General features: G+C 36.3%; 2 protein-coding genes across 5 annotated transcripts in view; one reads left to right on the top strand and one right to left on the bottom strand.

Moving 5' to 3' along the window:
- Positions 1-9,045, bottom strand: part of LOC106071358 (uncharacterized protein C2orf50 homolog) — a 30,408-nt gene extending 21,363 nt beyond the window's left edge. The window contains exons 1-2 of one of the 2 annotated variants that reach the window (XM_056015942.1): positions 8,826-9,045; positions 6,033-6,188 (exon numbers count right to left, since the gene is read on the bottom strand). In XM_056015942.1, the coding sequence (XP_055871917.1) occupies positions 6,033-6,073 (41 nt within the window). In that variant the 5' untranslated portion in view covers positions 6,074-6,188; positions 8,826-9,045. Of the gene's footprint in view, positions 1-6,032; positions 6,241-8,825 lie in introns of those variants that run through there. The other variant, XM_056015941.1, reaches the window with a different exon arrangement.
- Positions 9,046-10,789: 1,744 nt separating this feature from the next.
- On the top strand, positions 10,790-19,126 carry LOC106071357 (uncharacterized). 3 transcript variants are annotated; one of them, XM_056016305.1, is made up of 2 exons: positions 10,790-10,875; positions 13,935-19,126. In XM_056016305.1, the coding sequence occupies exon 2, from the start codon at positions 14,096-14,098 to the stop codon at positions 17,969-17,971; it is 3,876 nt and encodes a 1,291-aa protein (XP_055872280.1). In that variant the 5' UTR covers positions 10,790-10,875; positions 13,935-14,095; the 3' UTR covers positions 17,972-19,126. The 3 variants fall into 3 exon arrangements, with proteins under 3 accessions (XP_055872280.1, XP_055872281.1, XP_055872279.1); XM_056016306.1 differs by having other exon boundaries at positions 10,794-10,860; XM_056016304.1 differs by having other exon boundaries at positions 10,796-11,056.
- The last annotated feature ends 846 nt before the right edge of the window (positions 19,127-19,972 follow it).

The raw sequence follows: 19,972 nt of genomic DNA, 5'->3' as shown, positions 1-19,972 counted from the left end.
AGACCTTTAGCCCGCGAGCTGGCACGCAATTTTTCTTTTTTGTTCTGCGAGGAAGAAGCCCGCCATCTTGGTTGCTATATAGCAACGGTAAACAATACAGTTTTCCGATAGCAATAAATTAACGCTATGCGCGGAAAACAAATGTTGGTTTGATTGCGACATTCAATCTTACAACTTGGAATGTTGTCCTTGTGAAACTATTTACTTCTATATGGAAAGAATTGGGTTATGCCAATACTAGAATATGCATCCTTTGTTTGGACCCATCAAGTAAAAAAAAAACATAAAGATTATCAAGTAAACACCAAACAGAGCATGAGGTTTATAAATATGAATAGGCTATTCACTACATTTCACTACAGTAACATCATTAAAAAATCACTAAAATTTTAGGAACTTCAGAACAGAAGACTAAAAAGGACAGTAGTGATAATATATTATATATTTATAGCTTTTATATAGCGCTACTTTCATGCTTATAGCATGCTCAGAGCGCTTTGGTCCAATCTCATTTGTTTACCTGTCGGGGGGAGGGGGTATCTAAGAGTTACCTTAGGCGCTCTGTAAACACAACTCTGCCCGAGTCGGGTGTCGAACCTCGAGCCCCCTTCTAGGTAGCCATGCCAAGCCAAGCGCACTTAGCCTCTCGACCACGCTGCCCACAAATACATTAATTAAACACTGAAACATATTTCCAAATACAAAAACACAACCTAATTAAATAATCGGAAAGACACAAAGATAAAGGCGTATTTCTTATCCCATATAAAAGTAAAGTTCCCCTTTTCAGACCTTGTGGCCTACGGTTGACGAGGGTGTCATGTGGCTAGCACAACGACTAAAAGCCTTTACTGAGCCCCAACTAATTTCAGGTACGCATTAGAGCTGGGTGGACTCAGAGTTGCCCGAAGATCCCGAAATTAAAAATCCCAGTCTTCATCGGGATTCGAACCCCGGTACGGAAGCCAAGCGCATTACCGCTCAGCCACTGCGCCTCATCTTATTCCATATACATGTGCTCATTCTTCCTAGCGCCACTAGGGCACATAACGGGTCGCCGGAAACAGCCAGGAAAACCAACGACTTAGCAGAGTTTAAGTCTATAATTAACTCGTGCATACGTAAAGGAAGTAATTAGCGTCTGATTTAATGGAACGTCTGTAATTTATAAGATTAGATAAGAATTTAAAAAAAAAAAGAGCTTTAGTTGATTCATCCATTTGAAAATGTTAGTACTTGTCTTTTTTCAAAGAAAAGAAAAAGGGACGAACTCCGCAATTACAACTATATCTGTTAACAATCTAGAAGTTTACCATTAATTAATTGACTAAATGGTTCATTTTTTTTTCTTTAAAGTGATTCATGCTTTGTTAGGTATAATAGATAATTGTTTAAAGTTTCAACTTGATCCGAGAATGGGTGTGAGAGAAAAAAAGTGTACTATTATCTTAAAGATCAAACCCTACATATTTAGCCATATCCGTCAATACTGAAGGAATAATTTCCCTTGTAGGTATCAAAAATAATTAATTACCAGTAATTAACTGACAAATAGTTGTTGTTTTTTAATTAATTCATATCTTGTCCTGTACCAACGAACAATTGTGCAAAGTTTCAACTTTATGCTAGGATGGGTGTGGGAGAATAACGTATACAATCTTTTGTACCAGACAGACAGACTGAATTAATATAAGATTTAAAAAATAGGAGTAAAGGGAAAGATGAGAGGAAAATATGTGTACGTACGTCAGATTTTACTACTTTACATTTCATACATTTTAAACCGATATCAATTTCGTTTATGCTAAAATTAAAATAATTCATACAACCATCAATCTTAGGGGCTAGAAAAATGTAACAACATGTGCAAAGCTAATGAATAGTATCCCTTCCCTTTCAGACCTTGCGATCTATGGGGCAGATGATGTTAAGGTCATCTGTTTCTATGGCCAAAGGTTAACAAGCAGGGTGTTATGTGGCCAGCACAACGACCAACCGCCTTTACTTTCCCCAACTAAAGTCAGGTACCCATTACAGTTGGGTGGACTCAGGGGCGTCCTAAAAATCCAGAGATTCAAAATCCCAGTCTTCACCGAGTCTTCATCGAACCCATGACACCAGGTTCGGAAGCCGAGCGCTTAACCACTCAGCCTACCCCGAATAGTATCCACATGTGTGAAAGTAAGTTGAATAAAATCCACATGTGTGAAAGTAAGTTGAATAAAATCCACATGTGTTGAGTAAGTTAAACATTATCCACATGTGTGGAGAAAGTTGAATACTATCCACATGTGTGGAGAAAGTTGAATACTATCCACATGTGTGGAGAAAGTTGAATACTATCCACATGTGTGGAGAAAGTTGAATACTATCCACATGTGTGGAGAAAGTTGAATACTATCCACATGTGTGGAGAAAGTTGAATACTATCCACATGTGTGGAGAAAGTTGAATACTATCCACATGTGTGGAGAAAGTTGAATACTATCCACATGTGTGGAGAAAGTTGAATACTATCCACATGTGTGGAGAAAGTTGAATACTATCCACATGTGTGGAGAAAGTTGAATAATAGTATAATACCTAGGTACGCGGAGTAAGACTCTCAGCAGTATCAGGAACAACTTTCTAGGAGTTGACTGATAAGAGCACGTGACAGGAATAAATTACGATTCGGGAAGGTCCGTTATCAATCGTATAATTTGTTTGGACTAATCATAGGGGAAGTACAACAAATTATTTGGAGACCCGGAAACAGGTGAGAACGGTGTGATAGTAAGTGATAGTGTATGTGTTTTGGGTGGCTGGTAGTGCAGTGTGTGTGCCTGTGTATGAAATGACCAGTGGACCTTGAGTGTACATGGTTGAGTGAACAGCAGTGTGTCAGTGTGTATGAAATGACCAGTGGACCTTGAGTGTACATGGTTGAGTGAACAGCAGTGTGTCAGGACTGTGTGTAAAAGGAAGTCAGTTTTAGAGAACAAGTGGCTGGAGTAAAGAACAGAAATAGAGACGAATAAAATCATTGTGTTTATTGAAGCTCATGTTGTTTTAGTGGGTCTATTACAAACGGTTTGTGGAAACAAATTTCCTCTCTTTCAAAGCCAAAACAAAACAGATTTCTCTTCATTTTTTTGTTCTCTTTACAACTCATTTAGAAATGTCCATGCTTCAAGAAGATCGAGGCCCTGATAATATTTTAAAGCTGCATTTTAGGGGACCTAGAGTATTTAATATGACACTAGACATAAAGACAAAACATTAAAAAAAAAAAGCATTTCTATAAAGCGTAATACAAGTCTAATTACTAAATATTATAAATTACCAATGATCTATAATACCCACAAAAATGAAGAAGTGTACATTGTACGTAATCACACGTGTTTTACATTAGGAGTAACTATGAATTGTCAATGAATCTTTCACACAATGATGATACATGATGAAATAAAGAAAATAGTGTGTGTGTGTGCTTATCATGGGCGTAGCCAGGGGGGGGGTTCAAACTTATCACTTACCACAGCACAGCCGAGGGGGTTTTGAGTTAAAAACCCTCTACCAGGGGGTTCTGAGTTTAAAACACCCTACCAGAGGGTTTTGAGTAAAAAAAAACTATCAGGGGGTTTTGAGATAAATATCCCTCTACCAGGAGGTTTTGAGTTTAAAACCCCCTACCAGGGGTTTTGAGTTTAAAACCCCCTACCAGGGGTTTTGCAGTTGAATCCCCTTCTGTAAACAAAACTAAAAAAAAATGCAAACGACAATCCCCCAATTCCAAGAAAACAGCTAAGGAAGATTTTGACTTTAAAACCGCCTCCAAAAATTACGATAAACCCCCCTCTCAATATAAAAAAAAGCAAATTACACACTCAAAATTCTATGAGCGTAGCCAAATGGGGTTTTGAGTTTAACCCCCACCCCTCCAGTTGGGGTTTGAAGCTAAAAAATACCTCTTCAATATAAAAAAAAGCAAATTACACACTAAAATTCTTTGAGCGTAGCTAAGCTAATGAGGGGTTTTGAGTCAGAAGGCTTTTTTTTTATTTAAAACCCCTTCAGATGGTTTTGAGTTTAAAATTCCCCTACAGAACGTTTTGAGTTGAAAATCTCTCTCTTCAATATTATTTTAAAGCAAACTACAGTCACCAAATTCTATGACCGTAGCTAAATTGGGTTTTGAATTAAAAAAAACAAATCCAGAGATTTTTTTTAGTTTAAAACCCCTCAATAGACGATTTTGACGATAAAACTTTCCTTTTCGATATAAAATCTAAAGCGAAATACAGGCATGTAATTCCAAGAGCGTAGTCAAGAGAGGTTACAAATTTCTACCAGTGGGTGGGCTCCATTAATGAAGTGTGAATAGTCATCTGCCGAAATTGAAAAACACTAAATGTGGCTCAACAAAGATGGCTAAGACAGATTTTAGGAGTCAGTTATAGAGATCGGGTCTAAATCAAATAAATCATATGCCGAACTGGGAGTCGAACCCTTAGTAAGGTTGTGACAGAGCGTCGCATGAAGTTTTGCGGGACATGTTCTCCGACAAAATGAATGACGCATAATAAGAGTTGCGGAAACAGCCTGCCGGAAAATGCGCCGAACGGCGCGAGAGGGTCTAAGTCAGTGAGAATAGCACATTAGGTTTTTGAAATAAAACTTTTTAATAGCAAGATAATGCACTGTAGATACCTCAGAATATGCATTTTGTTGGCTTTTAATACCAGAAATAGTGCTCGGCGCTGCGAGCTCCCCCAGACCCCCTTGCTAGCAAGGGTGGGGAGTCTACAAGTTTTCCACTAATTCCAGGAAGAACCTATTCTAGGGCACAATAAGCGTCTTCCGAAAGGGTCAGAATGTAATCAAGATTAATTATGTACACACACACACACACATATATATTTTTTTCCGCCCACCCCCCCCCCCGAAAAAAATTCCTGGCTACGCCAATGTTGTATATATATAAAAAAGAAAGTGTTAGAAGTGGATATATATTTTTTCATTTGTATGTTATGGGTTTCTATACAAATTTTATATTCAGAGAAAGAGAGAGAGAGAGAGCATAAAAGAGAGAGAGAGAGACAGAGAGCAAGAAAGGGAGAGAGAGAGAGAAGTTTTATAATTAGATGTTTTGTTTGTTTGTTTGTTTGTTTTTTCAAAATTTAGTAGCTTTTTCCATGTCCTATAAACGATTCACGTTCAGAAGACCAAAGCTAAAGGCTTGCACCTCTCTCAAACGGGACTTAATGATTTTAACTGATTTTTCAATAGTACATTTTGTTTCTCCCGAACTTAACAAAACACATTGACAGACGAAACAAAACACATTGACAGACGAAACAAAACCGATAACGGCTGTCCCCCCCCCCTCCCTCAACAATCAATTAGGGACCATAACTGGAAATAAACAATGAGTGTTATACAGGCTTTGAACAAGTCCAGACATTTTCGCATTAATTTAGGAGGCCAGTGTCTAGTTAAGAAGCCACACAGAATTTAGAAGAAAAATAAAATGGTGAACAGATACATTAATTTTTTTTTTATATACAAATGAAAAAGCTTAAATAATAGTCTATAACAGAGGTTCTCAACCTGTGGTTCGCGACCCTCTTGGGGGTCGATTGACTATTTGCCAAGGGTCGCTTAAGACCATCGATAATATGGATTGCTATTGTCTACTCTTCTGTTGCTGTATGTGTGAGTCGGGGGTGGGGGTCGCGGCAGAGTGGGGGGTGGTAAAAGGGGTCGCCGAGCTTAAAAGGTTGTGAACCGCTGGTCTATAACGACATCTGAGAATCAACATTGCCACCAGTGATTCATCTAATTTAAAAAAAAAATAATTTCCGAATGAATAAAAATGAGCTGACGTAAAAAAGGGATGTTAATTATGATTTGGGGGCATAGACTTTGATTCCCCCCCCCTTTTTTTTTTATATCGAATTTTTTTTTTCACTTTTTCAACCGTCCAAAATTAAAAGGAATATAGTTATATTATTATTTAATATTATTATAGCCTAATATCAATCACTGACCTCTTTTTGGTAGCAAACATATAACTGGCTCCTTCGGCCATGGTTTGGACTTGTGCTCAGATATCAAGTATCCAAGAGAACTATGAACGATCCAAGACAGATAATCCTAGACTTTACTTACGTTCCGTCCCTGGTCTTATAATATTCCGTCTTTATCTGTGTATGAATGGGAAAAAAAACACTCCTAGGATTACTTCATTGAGGTAAAGATATGAGACTGTCTGATTGAAAAAAAAGTACACACTCTTGCTTACTGACATATAATTGGACACAGTTGGAGAAATATATATAAAGGTATGACACTGATAGACAAGAGGTTCTTCTTATATATCTTATCAATTTCAGAATTTCCTTGAATCCATGTGTCAATTTAGACGTACATTATTATAGCTTTTATATAGCGCCACTTTCATGCTTATAGCATGATCAGAGCGCTTTTGGTCCAATCTCATTTTGGTCCAATCTCATTTGTGTGGGGGAGGGGGTATCTAGGAGTTGGTTTTCCGTACTGCCTTGCCCGAGTCAGGTGTCGAACCTCGAGCCCCCTTCTAGGTAGTTCAAGCGCACTTGGCCTCACGACCACGCTTCCCAATGCACTTTGCCAGCTTCCCACGTACATATTAAAAAGAGACTATATACTAAGTCATTGGTTTTCCTAGCTGATTCAAGCAACCCGTTACAAGCTCTAATGGCACTAGAGGAGAAAGAATACTTACAAGAATTTGTCTCAGCATATGGAATAAGAAATGTGCCTTTGTCTTTGTTAGCATGTTTGATTTGCTCTACAGTTAAATTAAAATTTACGAGGGGATTAGGCCTATGTATTAAAATCTCATCCATCCTTTTTCGCCTGTTTTTTTTTTAAATTAAAAACGTATCTATGCTACTTACAATAAGTTAACTAGAATTATAAGTCTAAAGACCGCATCACAAACGAAGAGATTTGAGACAGGGCTACTACAGCGATTGGACCCCACGATACTAGCTATTGTAAAAAAAAAAAAAGAAAGGAAACTAAAAATCTATGGCCATATTACAAGGCTGCAAAGACCTTCCTTCAGGGTACAGTACCAGAAAAAAGGAGAAGCAGACAGAGAAAACGATAGGAAGACAACATAAAAGAATGGACGGGCCTGACATTCAAAGAGGTTCTAAGGCAAAAAACAGGAATGGAAAAAGACGGTTGACAAACCTTGTGTGGTGCCCCAGCGGTCCAACAGACTAAGGGATAGGTAAAGGTAAAAAGTCTAAACTATAACCCTAACTTAATCTGTTCACAACGTGTGTGTGTGTGTACACGTGAGCGGATGTGTGTTTGTGTTAGTAGATGTTTTGTGTTCCTCGATTCTTGTAGCTGGTAAAACAATGAGCTTCATGTTTCCACCTCGAGAATCAAATTTGATTCGTACTCCCTGATTAAAATTACACCAGATATTGATTTAGACGTCTAGCGCCCGAGAACACCACCTTTGTCTATCGGCTAGTTGAAAAGCCCAATAAATCAATATGAAATGCATGACTACATTTACCTGTTTTGAAACTATTCAACTTAAATCACGCTCGTCAGATTCATGAAGGAACTATCAGAGCACACATAATTACATAATCTTAAATGTGTCTGCCAAATTTATCCTTCTTAATCAAGAAAAATACTTCTTAAAGTAATAATTGTGCAAAGGGACTTATTCAAATTATACCACCACATCTGTCAATTACGATTTCTTTCCTTTGTTCAATATACAAACAAAATAACTAATTACCAATCGTTAATTAACTAATTGGTTCATTTTTATTATTGATTCTTATGTTGGCGTGTAAAAGAAATAAATAATTGAGAAATTTTAAAACCTAATTCTGAAATTTAGTGTGGGAGATATAACTTTGGGAAAAAAAAAACATTGATAAAGATTATCTTGAGGATTATCAAGCAGCTTATTTCGTTTTGTCTCTATAAATAGTATAAAAAATATCCTTTAAAAAAAAAAAGTTTATCTTAGGGAAGAACTCTGCACTTACAACTATATCACTCAATAATGTATAAGCTATTTTCCTTATTGGATATCAAACAAACCAATAATTAATTGACCGATCGGTTCATTTTTTGATGGATTCCTGCTTTGGTAGGTAGAATAAATAATTGTTAAAAGTTTCAACTTGATCCAAGAATTGTGTGGAAGAAATAACTTGTCGAAACGTTATACCAGAAAGACAGACTGAGTTGATGTAAGCTTTGTAATAAAACAAAATAGAGGTTTGCGATAAAGAGCGAACCATGTAAATACACAGTACTTGATTTTAAACATGCTTTTAACAATATTTGTCATAATGCTCAGCAGAAACTAGTGTAGACTGTACACTCTCTCACCACCCCCCCCCCCCACACACACAATCGATTATTGTAAGTTTATTGAACGGTTTTAATTAAGTGCACGGTTATGATGATTGATATATTTTAAAAAAAAATATGACGCAGAGCTCACTTATAATATTAAACAAGATTAATTACAAAGAGTGTTGCGTTTTTACTCAAACTCGGAGGTGGCCCCAGTTTGGTAAGCGATGCAAGTAAATTGCAGGTTTCGATATTTTCAGCAAATAAATGCTCTTTGAGTGTAATAATAACGAAGTAATAACTTACTTAAATTGTTACGTCTAAAAATATAAGGAGAAAAAAAGCTAAACAAGTACTTCAATATTTTATTAAACATAGAGAACTAAGTTAAGAAAATAAATCTTTTTAAGTGTTACCAAAAGTTTAAAAGGCAACTTAAATGGTTTTAAAAAAAAAATTACCTTTGTGTCAGCCTGGACGTCTGTGTCTTTGTCTACGTTTATTATCAGTCTACCCAGCAAGATCACAGCTCCCAGTGAGGCGTATGTATACGCCACCACTAGCCTAGGTCATATAATTCATATATGTCCAAACACGGATACAGTCCAAACACCGTGAAATTCAATCACGTTTGGCCGGCGCACTTCCAATGATCTAATCAGGGAAGCATCACCGCGTGCTAGGCAGCGGGGTGGATACAGAACTCCCCCCTCCCCCCATTTTTTTCCCTCTCTTCTTTCTTCTGTTCGATTACCCTGTATCCCCCCCCCCCCCAGCCCCTTTTCCGTTTTTTTTTGTCAGTATGTAAGCAGTAGCTGGTTGTTTCCAGCCGACCGCACCATTAAAGGGGGCGATCTATTGGGGGAAAGGGGGGAGGGGGGGGGAGGGGGTTGCGGTGTTCTCAGTGCGAGACAGTCAATGTATAAATCAATACTCAGAGACGTTCGATGTTCTAATCGATACCTATTAGTATTAGCGATCAATGAAAGAGATTGACAGTGTTGTCTCGGCTGTGGGCTGAAGGAACTGTACCAGCTATATTGGACTGTGAACCTGTAGAGAAAAAAAAGGGGGACATAAGCCAGTGTTTATTAAGCTTTTTCTTGTGACGCCCCCCCCCCCCCCCAACATGACTACAAAAAAAAAAGCTAGCTTTGAGATGGGGGGAGCTTTATTATCCGTTTTCCTGAAGTACGAGCTTAACTCTTTCTCTTCGTAATTATTTACCACATTCTGATGGAATCAACGTTTGTATCGTCGGTTAGGAGAGAAAGAGATAATAATTTAAGTTTATTCTAACGGATTTTTATAATGCACACTCCAGGGGCGTAGCTAGGAATTTTCCATCATTTGGGGGCCCGTGGGGCCTAATCTCTTTGGGATCCCCTGCATTTTGCGTAATATTTAATGTAAAAAAAACACACTTATTTTGGGCCATTGGCACAATTTCACCAATTAAGGAGAGCGCAGGTCAAATAAAGGGCTAATTAAGAAGATGTTGAAAGTGCTCATATTGAAGTCTGAGTGACATTTGAGGCAGTAAAGCACGCAAGTCTAATAGTGGGCCTGGTTTGTTCATGCAAAAGACAACAGATCGTACTAAGGAAAATTGTGACTTTTCTAATGCAAAAAAAAAGAGGGTTTACTGTAGCATTGCATTGGCTATGAAATATTGAAATTGAATGGTAACAAAAAAAAGTTAAATGTTGGATCAATCTTGTTGCAAAAGCCACTCGAGGAAGCAGTATGGTTAAAAGGTCCAAATTTAATATAGGCCACAGATGCAGGGCGGCCTCAGGCCACTGCAACCTATGCGATCACAGTGGGCCCCGTACTTTCATAGGCCCCGCGCTAATTCTATGTGTAAATTAGAATAAAATTATATATATAATATAATATATATTATATATATATATATATATAATGAATTATTTTTTACAAACATCGATGATTACGTTGATTAGCACCCAATCATGGCTATATATCTAGCTACTTCGCAAATAGAATATCAAATATATCTATAGATAGATAGATAGATAGATAGATAGATAGATAGATAGATAGAAAGATAGATAGATTTAGATCATTAAAGAAAATATATAATAAGAATATTGGATCTAGATCTATACTAATCTCTAGATCTATAAAACTATTTAAAATTCTACTAAATTGAGAACCACTACTCATAGTCTGTAGCTTTAAAAAGTCTAATGCCTTGGGATCCAAAACATTTCATAGTTCACAAACAATTAATACTTGATTTAGTCTAGATTTATGTATTGAAAAAAAATCTAATCTTCTTGTTTTTATGATAGCTTATGTCGCATCGTGATAAATAGTTGATTTATTAAATTAATTTTATGTAATTTTCATGTTGGGTATAATGTATCTTTGTTCTGTTAAAAGTTTTATTTTTTGAAATACAAAATGGCGATTTCTAAAAGCGTCAACAAAAAACAATAACTTTGATTGTCAACAAACATTACTTTTTATATGGTTGATAAGAACTCTGTATTAATTATTTTAAATTCATTAGATCTTCTGAGAACGCAGAAGAGAATTAGATATAGATCTACTAGTCTAGATCTTTCTCTAAAGAGAGAGACTTAAAATAAAAGTCTACTAGTACTACTACTGTAACTGTAACTCACAAACTCTGAAACTCAAACTGTGTCTGTGAAGTCTGTGTTGTGTACGTTACAACTTAGACCCTTATTTTTTTTTAGTCATTTAGACTTAGATCTAGAATAGTTAGAATGAAATAACTGAGAATCAGAGTGATGAATGAATACTCAAATAGTGAAAGTTAAAACTAGGAGTCTAGAATCTAGATCTAGTAGGAGGTCACCGTCAACTGTCTAGATTTAGATTCTAGTCTACAACTTGAACTTTGAAGTTCTGAACTTACATGACATTACTCATTAGTTACAATTATAATTATTACAATTAGTAACATTTACAAGTAACAATGTGAATGACTTGAATATTGAAGGAGGTAACATTAACAATGTCAACTCTATTGAGACAATAGTTGACTATTTCTATTGTCACTATTGAGTATCATGATAATCATAATATGAGTAGGAATTTCAATTTGATTATGAACATTTCATTATTAAAAACTTGAAATAAAGTTTTTAAAAATGTAGATCAATGTAGTAATAGCCTGAATTATGTGAATAGGCTTTTTATTACATTTAGATCTAATTTTAAGCTAATTCTAATCTAATATAGATTATAGATCTATTAAAATATTATAGACTCTATCATTTATGTCTTTCTAAATAAATTCTAATTAAGATCGCCTCTATAAAAAAGATGTAGATCTAGATATATATACAATTTAACGTAGATCCAATTGTAATATAATTAATTACCAGTTTTAAAATGAACTTACATAGATCTCAGATTTCAAAATAATAAGAAGAACAACACAATTAATTTCATGCTTTTGTGTTGAAAATTTTATTCATATAATCTATGTCTGAAAGTAAAAAAAAATATACAGCCTTTTTAACAGAAAAAAAAAAAAAAATTTCTGTCATTTTTTTTTGACATATGGTGCCTCATCATGAAGGGTTAAATTATTTTCTTGGACTTCTATGTATAATTTAAAAGTAAAATAAGTATCAACAAATAATCAAGCATCTCAGTTAAAAATTGTATTCAATTATCTCTTAAGGTTCAAAAGTTACAGTCTTTTAAATGTGAAAAAGTACTTCTTTGTCGATCGTTTCTTTTTTACAAGTAACCTCACTTTAAAAACGAGTAATAAGAAAATTATGTCACAGTCTACCACTTGTTTGAAATTAAAATAAATATCAGGACATTATCATGTATTTCTGGTGAAAATTACATGCAAATAACTCGAATAGTAAATAAGTTACAGCATTTTTATTGCAAAATTTTCCTTTTTCGGTCACAAATTGTTTAAAAAATTTAGGCTAAATTTTCGCCTCTAAAATTGATATAAATTCTCTTCTAATTAACTTAGAAACATAAATGAGGTATATCAATAAACTCGGTTCAAAAAGCTCTATCTAACTATATTAGTTTCATTACAATATATTGAGTCTGAAATTTTTATCAAAGTACCTATTTATAGTCAATGATGGATCATCATAAATCTTGTTAGTGGTGTAGCATCCATGGCACAAAGGGGTTCAATGAACCTGGGCCCAAAACCATCGGGGGTCCACAGCCAGTGCAATGGCATAGCAACCATGGCGTGAAGAGTTTCATGTGTGTTGGGGTCCCTAATTCATGACCGATTGGGGCTCCCGCCAAAGTGAAAACAAAATCGCACTTTTGTAAAAGCTGATTTAAAAAGAAAAGGACCAAGACCTTATATCAAACTTTATATTAACTTCAGAATGTAAACCCATGTTTTCAGCTAGAATTATCTTTGGAAGTCATCAAATTTATTGTCAAAGAGAGTTTTTGTAAACATTTGAATTTCCCAAAATGCAGCTTTATGTACAGCATGAAAACTAACAGTATTTTAATTCTACCTCGCTTTTGGTTGTGTTACTTCCAATAACTGAATATTACAAGTGTTACGGTGTTACCATGAACCATGCTGGTTGTTCATGATTGCTCCTAAGGAATGTAGAGTATGGAAAGAAGGGTTCAGAAAAGGGACCTTGCATAATTCAAGTAATGAAATATCTCCATTATCTTTAAAAAAAACTGCAAGAATTTTTTTTTAGGGCTGGGGGTGGGGGGGGGGGGTCTATTTTATTTTTCATGTACACACATTCATAGCAGCACTGCTGATGGATTTATGTGCACCACAAACTCGCTGGCTTGTAAGGTGGGATGAAAAGGCATACGGAGCATGTAAAATATTTAATGACTTATTTAAATTATCTGGAACTGGGCGTTTAAACTGACTTGCAATTAACCAATTATTTTGTTTTGTTCAGTAAGAACTTAGAACAAAAAAAACAACAAAACTTCAGTGAATTCTTGTTAATAGGATTTTTGAGTTATTTGATTTCAAGTTATCAAACACTTTATTTAGTTGTAGAAATAAAAATATTACTTGAACAAGCAATAGAAAAAAGAATACTTTTTAAAAACAATTCTTCACATCTATCATTAAGAAGAATTTATCCCCCTTATATTAAAATCCAACAAAATAATTAATCTCCAACAATTAATTGACTAATTGTTCAATTTTTTTTTTTTATTAATCCATGTCTTGCAGTTTTAATGAATAATTGTGCAAAGTTTTAACTTGATCCGAAAATGGGAAATGGGAGGAAAAATCATGTTCAAACCAGACAGACAGACAGACAGAGTGAGTAGATAAAAGCTTTGTAAAAAATCACATTCTTGTCAGCTCAAACCATGCTCATTTTGCTAACTATTATTAATAAGTCAAAAGCATTTCAGGTTAAAGGAACAAACTTTGTGATAAGAGTTGACAGATTCATTCATATGATTCAACTATACATAATAATTATTATCACCAGAGTTTTGATTTTACTATGCTAATAAATCTGATCAAATTTTAATGTTTTCATAACTGTATGTATCTAAGATTTGGGTTTTATTTTATTTTTCAGTTACTGCTGATAATGTAAACTGTTGTGAAGGGATCTCATGTCACTGTCAGATGACCATGGTTGACCTTGTATCACACAGACTGTAGTGTTTATGTTTATAGCAACATATCACCAACTGCCCTTAATAATGTTTGGCGCTGGCTTTAGTCACTGATGTTGTGATGGAGCTAAACCGTGATTTTAGGTGTGATGTTGTATCACCTGGCCATACAAACTTACAAGAGCATTTTGAAGGTGATGCGCAAGGCCTTGCATTAGGTCAGATTGCCAGCTCTGTTGGACTCTCAAACAGCAAAGCCCGGCAAAAATATTTTATAGCCTCAAACAATGGGTTGAAGTCTATTGAATGCTCACTTTCACTACAGCCAGATGAAATACCTCAAACTGCCAAGGAAAATGTAGATAGCAATGTTATTAATAACAGTTCTGAGGCAAGCGTTATCAAGTGTAGATATAACAATGGTCTAGCTGTTGGCTCTTTTAGTCAGAATGAAGCTAACATTAGCACAAGTGAGAGCTCTATTTTTATGCACCAAACATGTTTTGAGACTCACTCTACTAATTTGAATCATTTAGCTATAACAAATGATGATGTGGACAATGGCGGTGTCTGCTTAGAGGCAACTACTGAAGCTGAATCACATTGTGTTAAAATAGAACCCTGCCTTTATACTGAATCCTCTTCTAAATTCACACCTCAATCCTCAAGTAAAACCACAGCTCCTGAGCAGTCCCTGCTTGCCTTATTACAAGATAGGCAGGAACTTTTAAAACTCCTTGGGAACCAGAATGTTGATAAGCCTCTGACCAACGGGCAGTGTAAGCTATTAACCAAGTATGTTTTCATCAACAAGTCCCCCAAGCGCAAATCAAAGAAAAAAAAGTTTGGTGTGCTCTACAAGAAAGCATTTAAACATATCTACAGATCAAAGCTGCTTTTAAAAAAGCAGAATTCAGACATCCCAAAAGCACAGACAGATGGCCTGTCCAACATTACAAAGAAAAATGGTTTTAAAGCTTTGGCCAGCAGCAACATAAATGGTATTCAGTCATCTAAGAAAAAGAAACATAAGAATGAAAGCAAAGCATTCAGTAAGAAAAGTAACTCTTCATCTGAAGTACAAACAAACTGTTATAAAAGAAAAGTACTGAGCCTTACTGAAAAAGTGGAAATAATAAAAGCAATGGACCAGGCAGATAGTTCACTTGCCTCTGTGTTGGAACAGTTTGGAATTTCTAAAACTTTGCTTTGGAGGATTCTCAAAAGGAAAGAAGACATCTTATCCAAGCATGATGCAGGGGGACAGGTAAATAAAAAGATGAGAAGCAAATGTATTCCAGGCTTTGATACAAAGAAAAACAAAAACGACTTTGATGAAAAAGATGGTAGCCATCCTGAGGAAGATGAATGGTTGCTATCCGATTTTTCTGGAATAAGGGCAAAGGGTAAATTTCGAAACAGAAAGGATTTGACGTTAGAGGAAAAAGTTAAAGTGATTCAGGCTTTGGAGGCCCCAGGCACAAAAATAAATGCCATGGCCAAGAAATTTGGTGTTTCTGTTTCATCTATTAGTCGGATAAACAAAAATAAAGATTTCATAATGCAGAAGTCTTCCAGTGGAGATTCTAGTGGCAAGTCAAAGAGATCCAGAGAGTGTAAGGATCCAGAGCTGGACAGGGCATTGCTCAAATGGTATCGGGCCATAGAAAAACATCATCCTGATAAGAAGATTTCTATTTCCAATGTTCTTCTGAAAGAGAAAGCACATGATCTGGCATCCATCATGGGCAAGAACTACTTTCCTTCTGATAACTGGATTATTCGGTGGAAGCACAGACATAACCTTATGTCTAAGTCAAACATGATCCATGACAGAGCAGAGCTTCAAAGGCAAGACACTGTCAACATTGCAGACATCCTGGAAAAAGATGGCAAACTTCTGGAGCCCTCTGTGCAGATCAAACGAGAAGATGGCGTTCGCCATGGTGAAAAACCAGAGCAGTTTTTCATTTGCGAACATTGCGGTGTTCTTACAAGTAACAAAAAAAGAAAAGAAAATCAGCACTTGCCAGGTTGCCCGGCGTCTGCTATTAGAAAAGATCTCACCTTGGAAGAGAAGGTTCAAGTTGTTCGTGCATTAGAAGAACCTGGTGTCAAAATGATTCACTTGGCCAAAAGATATGGTGTTTCTGCATCTGCCATAAGCCGAATAGCTAAAAACCGTGTTGACATCTTGGCCAGAAAGGCCAGTGGGCTCTCCAACAGCCAAAGAAAAAGAGACAGAACCAGCAAAGAGCCAGAGATAGAGAAAGCTCTTTGTGAGTGGTTCAAATTCCAACACGAGATGGGGATACACATATCTGGCTCCATGATCCGAGAAAAAGCAAGAGATATCGCACAAGTCATGGGTAAGGACTTCTGGCCATCGGAGAGCTGGGTCTTCCGCTGGAGGCAGAGGAACAATGTGTCAGATATGAATGCAGTCTTGTATGCCAACTCTGAAAATGAAGATAACGAATTGTCTCATGAAAGTACAGTTATGAATGCTGATGTCGAAGGTATTTCTGATATTAAAGTCAGTTTCGGTGCAGAGATGGCACCAGAGAAATCTCTAGGTGAAAATGAAAATCAAAGTCAGAGTAAAAAAAAGAAAGATGGTGAGTCCAGTGAGAAAAAATGTAAAGTCCCAAGGTCTGTAATGTGTGAAAAATGTGGTTTTGTGTCTAGTCGTGTGAAGAAAAGCAGAATTAAAAACCTTAGACACGCTAAAGGCTGCCCAGATATGAAGCCCAGGCATGAACTGACATATGAAACTAGAGCCCAGATGCTTAAAGCACTGGACAAACCTGGCGCCACTCTCAGCTCTGTGGCTCGGCAGTTTGGAGTCTCTGTGTCCTCCATGTCCAGAATCAACGCCAACAAAGAACGTATACTAAACCACTGTCTAGATCACAGTGAACAAAAGAGGATCCGGTTCTGTAAAGAGCCTGAGGTGGCCCAGTGCCTTTATCAGTGGTACTTGGATAAGAAAGCAGAGGGTGTCCATGTCACTGGGACAAAACTGAAAGAGATGGCAAGGAAGATGGCCGCTGACCTGGGCAGAGACTTCAAGGCTTCTAGCGGCTGGCTTGGCAGATGGCGGCATCGTTACAACATTGTAAGTTCAACAAAGGGCAGCGACAAAACCATTGATGGATCTCTGAAAAAGAAAAAGCAAATTAAAAAACAGTGTCAGGTAAGTGATGGTGCCAACCAGGTTGTACATTATCATCCAGTCACCTCAGACGTGCATCAAGACAGCCTTGGCAGCTCAACCAGTTTAATGACAGAGCACAGTGACATGCAACTGGGTTCACAGCAAAACCCTCAACCTCCTGTCTTTCTACATCAGCGGTTCTCAAACCCCTGGGAAGCATCTTCACAGCAGCCAAGCTCATGTGTCTGGGGCAAAGACTTTATAAGCCCCGCTTCAAGTAGCATACAGAATGATGGGGGGATACCAGTCACATACGCCTACAATGATGAGATTCCGAAGCCTGTTTTTCACAATATATATGAGCCATTTCCTGGTGCAAGTTACCAAGTTGCTATGCCAATAGACTCTGCATTGTTGTCCAGAGACTTTATCAAGCCTGACAACAACGATGACAAAATGGGACAGGCCACAAGTCTTACATCTCATACCAGTCATCACTCCATTCCTCATCACTCGCGTGCACTTCCTGCCAACCATGGCACAGCTTCCAACCTTCATCACCATATAGTCACTAACCAAATCAACATCCAGCACACGTCACTGCAGCCTTCAATGCACCTTTCTCAAATCTCTCACCCCTTGCCTCCGCCCTCCCCTGTTCTGATGGACGATGACGCTGAGCAGCAGCGGCAGGTCATGGAGGCTTTTAGGATCATGAACTCCTTTGCTCAGAAAAAGTCTCTCGGGGACCATGTGCAAGCAGCTTTGAGAACTATTGAGATGACGGTGAAAAGCCAGAGTAAAAAAAATCCTTCCAGGCAGAGCTATACCTCAATCTGAAGCATTGTAATATTATTGCAATATTTTTGGGGGAAAGTTAAAAAGTAGGCTGTGAAAAAGAAATGAAATAAAAAAGATATAAAGATACTGTACAAAGAATAAAGTGAAATGAAAAAATTCAAAGGATGAATGAAGATACTGTGTGTTTTCAAAGGATTTATGGGATTGCTGGATCTGAATCTTGTCAATAAATGTTCTTGAATAGTAGCAGAACTATTAATGTACTAAGAATTACATTGCTAAAGGTCTACACCTACATGTACAGTTTGATTTTTTTTGTCTGTTGACTGGTTTTTCTTTTACTATTCAAGTACTACATTGATAGATCACAGTTTTAGAGAAATCACAAAACATTTAACCCAATTTCAATGTCAACTAAAAAAGTGCTAAATATCTAAGATTTATTTCTTAGTTGAATTTTAGAAAACAAAATTTCTAAATTATGCACAGAATGCATTGTCATTTTTTGCTAACCAAAAGATGCTTTATACTTCTTTGTTACACACTCAATGTGACAGTTATGTTTTTGAAATAGTCCCTAGAATGTATATGATTGACTTGATTTATGATTAAATGTTGAGTTATTGTATATTGTGTACATACGTTTTTTTTGTTTGTGTGTGACCAATGTAAGGTTGTTGTTTAGCCAGGGGTTTTATTTGAGATTACTATGTGGCCAACAGGAGTACAAATTTAATGTTAGAAAAGCTTATCTAATAGAGTTCTAGAAATCCAAGGAATAAAGAATATATATATCTGCTTAAAGAAAATTGTTAGCCAACATAAACACTTTAACTTATGCTTCTGACATACCAGGAAAACATGTTAGTATTACAATTGATTTTTGATGTCATTTGTGCAGTGAGAAACACAGGGCCTCAGTAAAAACATGCTACTCTCAACGGTCTCTTGCTAGTTTTTTAATGGCTTCCCAGCTCTTTTCTGTCCTCTGAGCTTCATCTAGTACACAGCATCGCCATGTTCTTTTTGGTCTTCCTCTACAACTTCTACATAGTGCTATACAAATATCTAGTGAAAAAATATCAGTATGTGATTTATAGGCTAACGAACATAAAGTTACAATAGTTTATACAATATTTTTGGATAATAGGACAACTACCTGTTCCATATCATGAAATTACTTTATAAACTAGTCTTTTTTTTTTAATATGCAATAGCCAGATCCCAATATAAATGTTTAAATTCAATTTTTGGAAAATAACATAGTATTTTTTTTTTCTATTGTACTAGGTGAACTTAACACATTGCTTGTAAATTAACTCTTTCTCTCTGTAATTATTTTCCATGATCCGACGGAATTATTAAATTTGTTCATTTGAAGTTCACTTCCTGTTATGATTAAATGTCTATAACTTTGTTATCAGAAAATGTTTTATTTGGTAAAGAATTGAAGGGGAATGCATGCTCTTGTTAATTAATGTTAATAAAAAAAAAAAATAATTTAATGGGGTCAAATCAACGATGGTATCGTTTAATAGGAGAGAAAGAGTTAATACAGTAGTAGTATGTTTCAATTATTGTGCTATATAATCAGATAAAGGTACTACTAAGCTAAAAGTGTTTCAGTATATATTGTAAATTGTAAATCCTAATCCATATTGAGTCCCCTGACGTTTTTCACCACTACTTACATAAAGGAAATCTTCTTCTAGACCTAAATATTTAAAGGGTCAAGAACAATGTTGTCTTTCTCCATTCCTCTCTGTCTTTTGCCCTGGATAGAACCTCCTTCAATGACAGGCCCGTCCATTCCTTTATGTTGTCTTCCCATCGCCTTCTCTGTCCGCCTCATCTTCCTTTTCCTGATATGCTGATTAGCATGTTATAACATGAAAGATGGGCTGTACCAAAAAATGTTAACACCTGTCTGGTCAGCCTTCATTTAGTTATAGTACTCCAACAATTGTCAGATTACGGAATTCCTTAGAGCTGAGGCAACACTTGAGGTTAAACAAATTCTTATAAATCCCTGCTCCAACC

Source organism: Biomphalaria glabrata, chromosome 17 (assembly GCF_947242115.1).
Source record: "Biomphalaria glabrata chromosome 17, xgBioGlab47.1, whole genome shotgun sequence".
NCBI lineage: Eukaryota > Metazoa > Mollusca > Gastropoda > Planorbidae > Biomphalaria > Biomphalaria glabrata.
This window is presented reverse-complemented; position numbering and strand designations above follow the sequence as displayed.

Excerpts from the sequence above, each read along its gene's own strand:
- LOC106071357 (XM_056016305.1), top strand. The coding sequence starts at position 14,096 with ATGGAGCTAAACCGTGATTTTAGGTGTGATGTTGTATCACCTGGCCAT.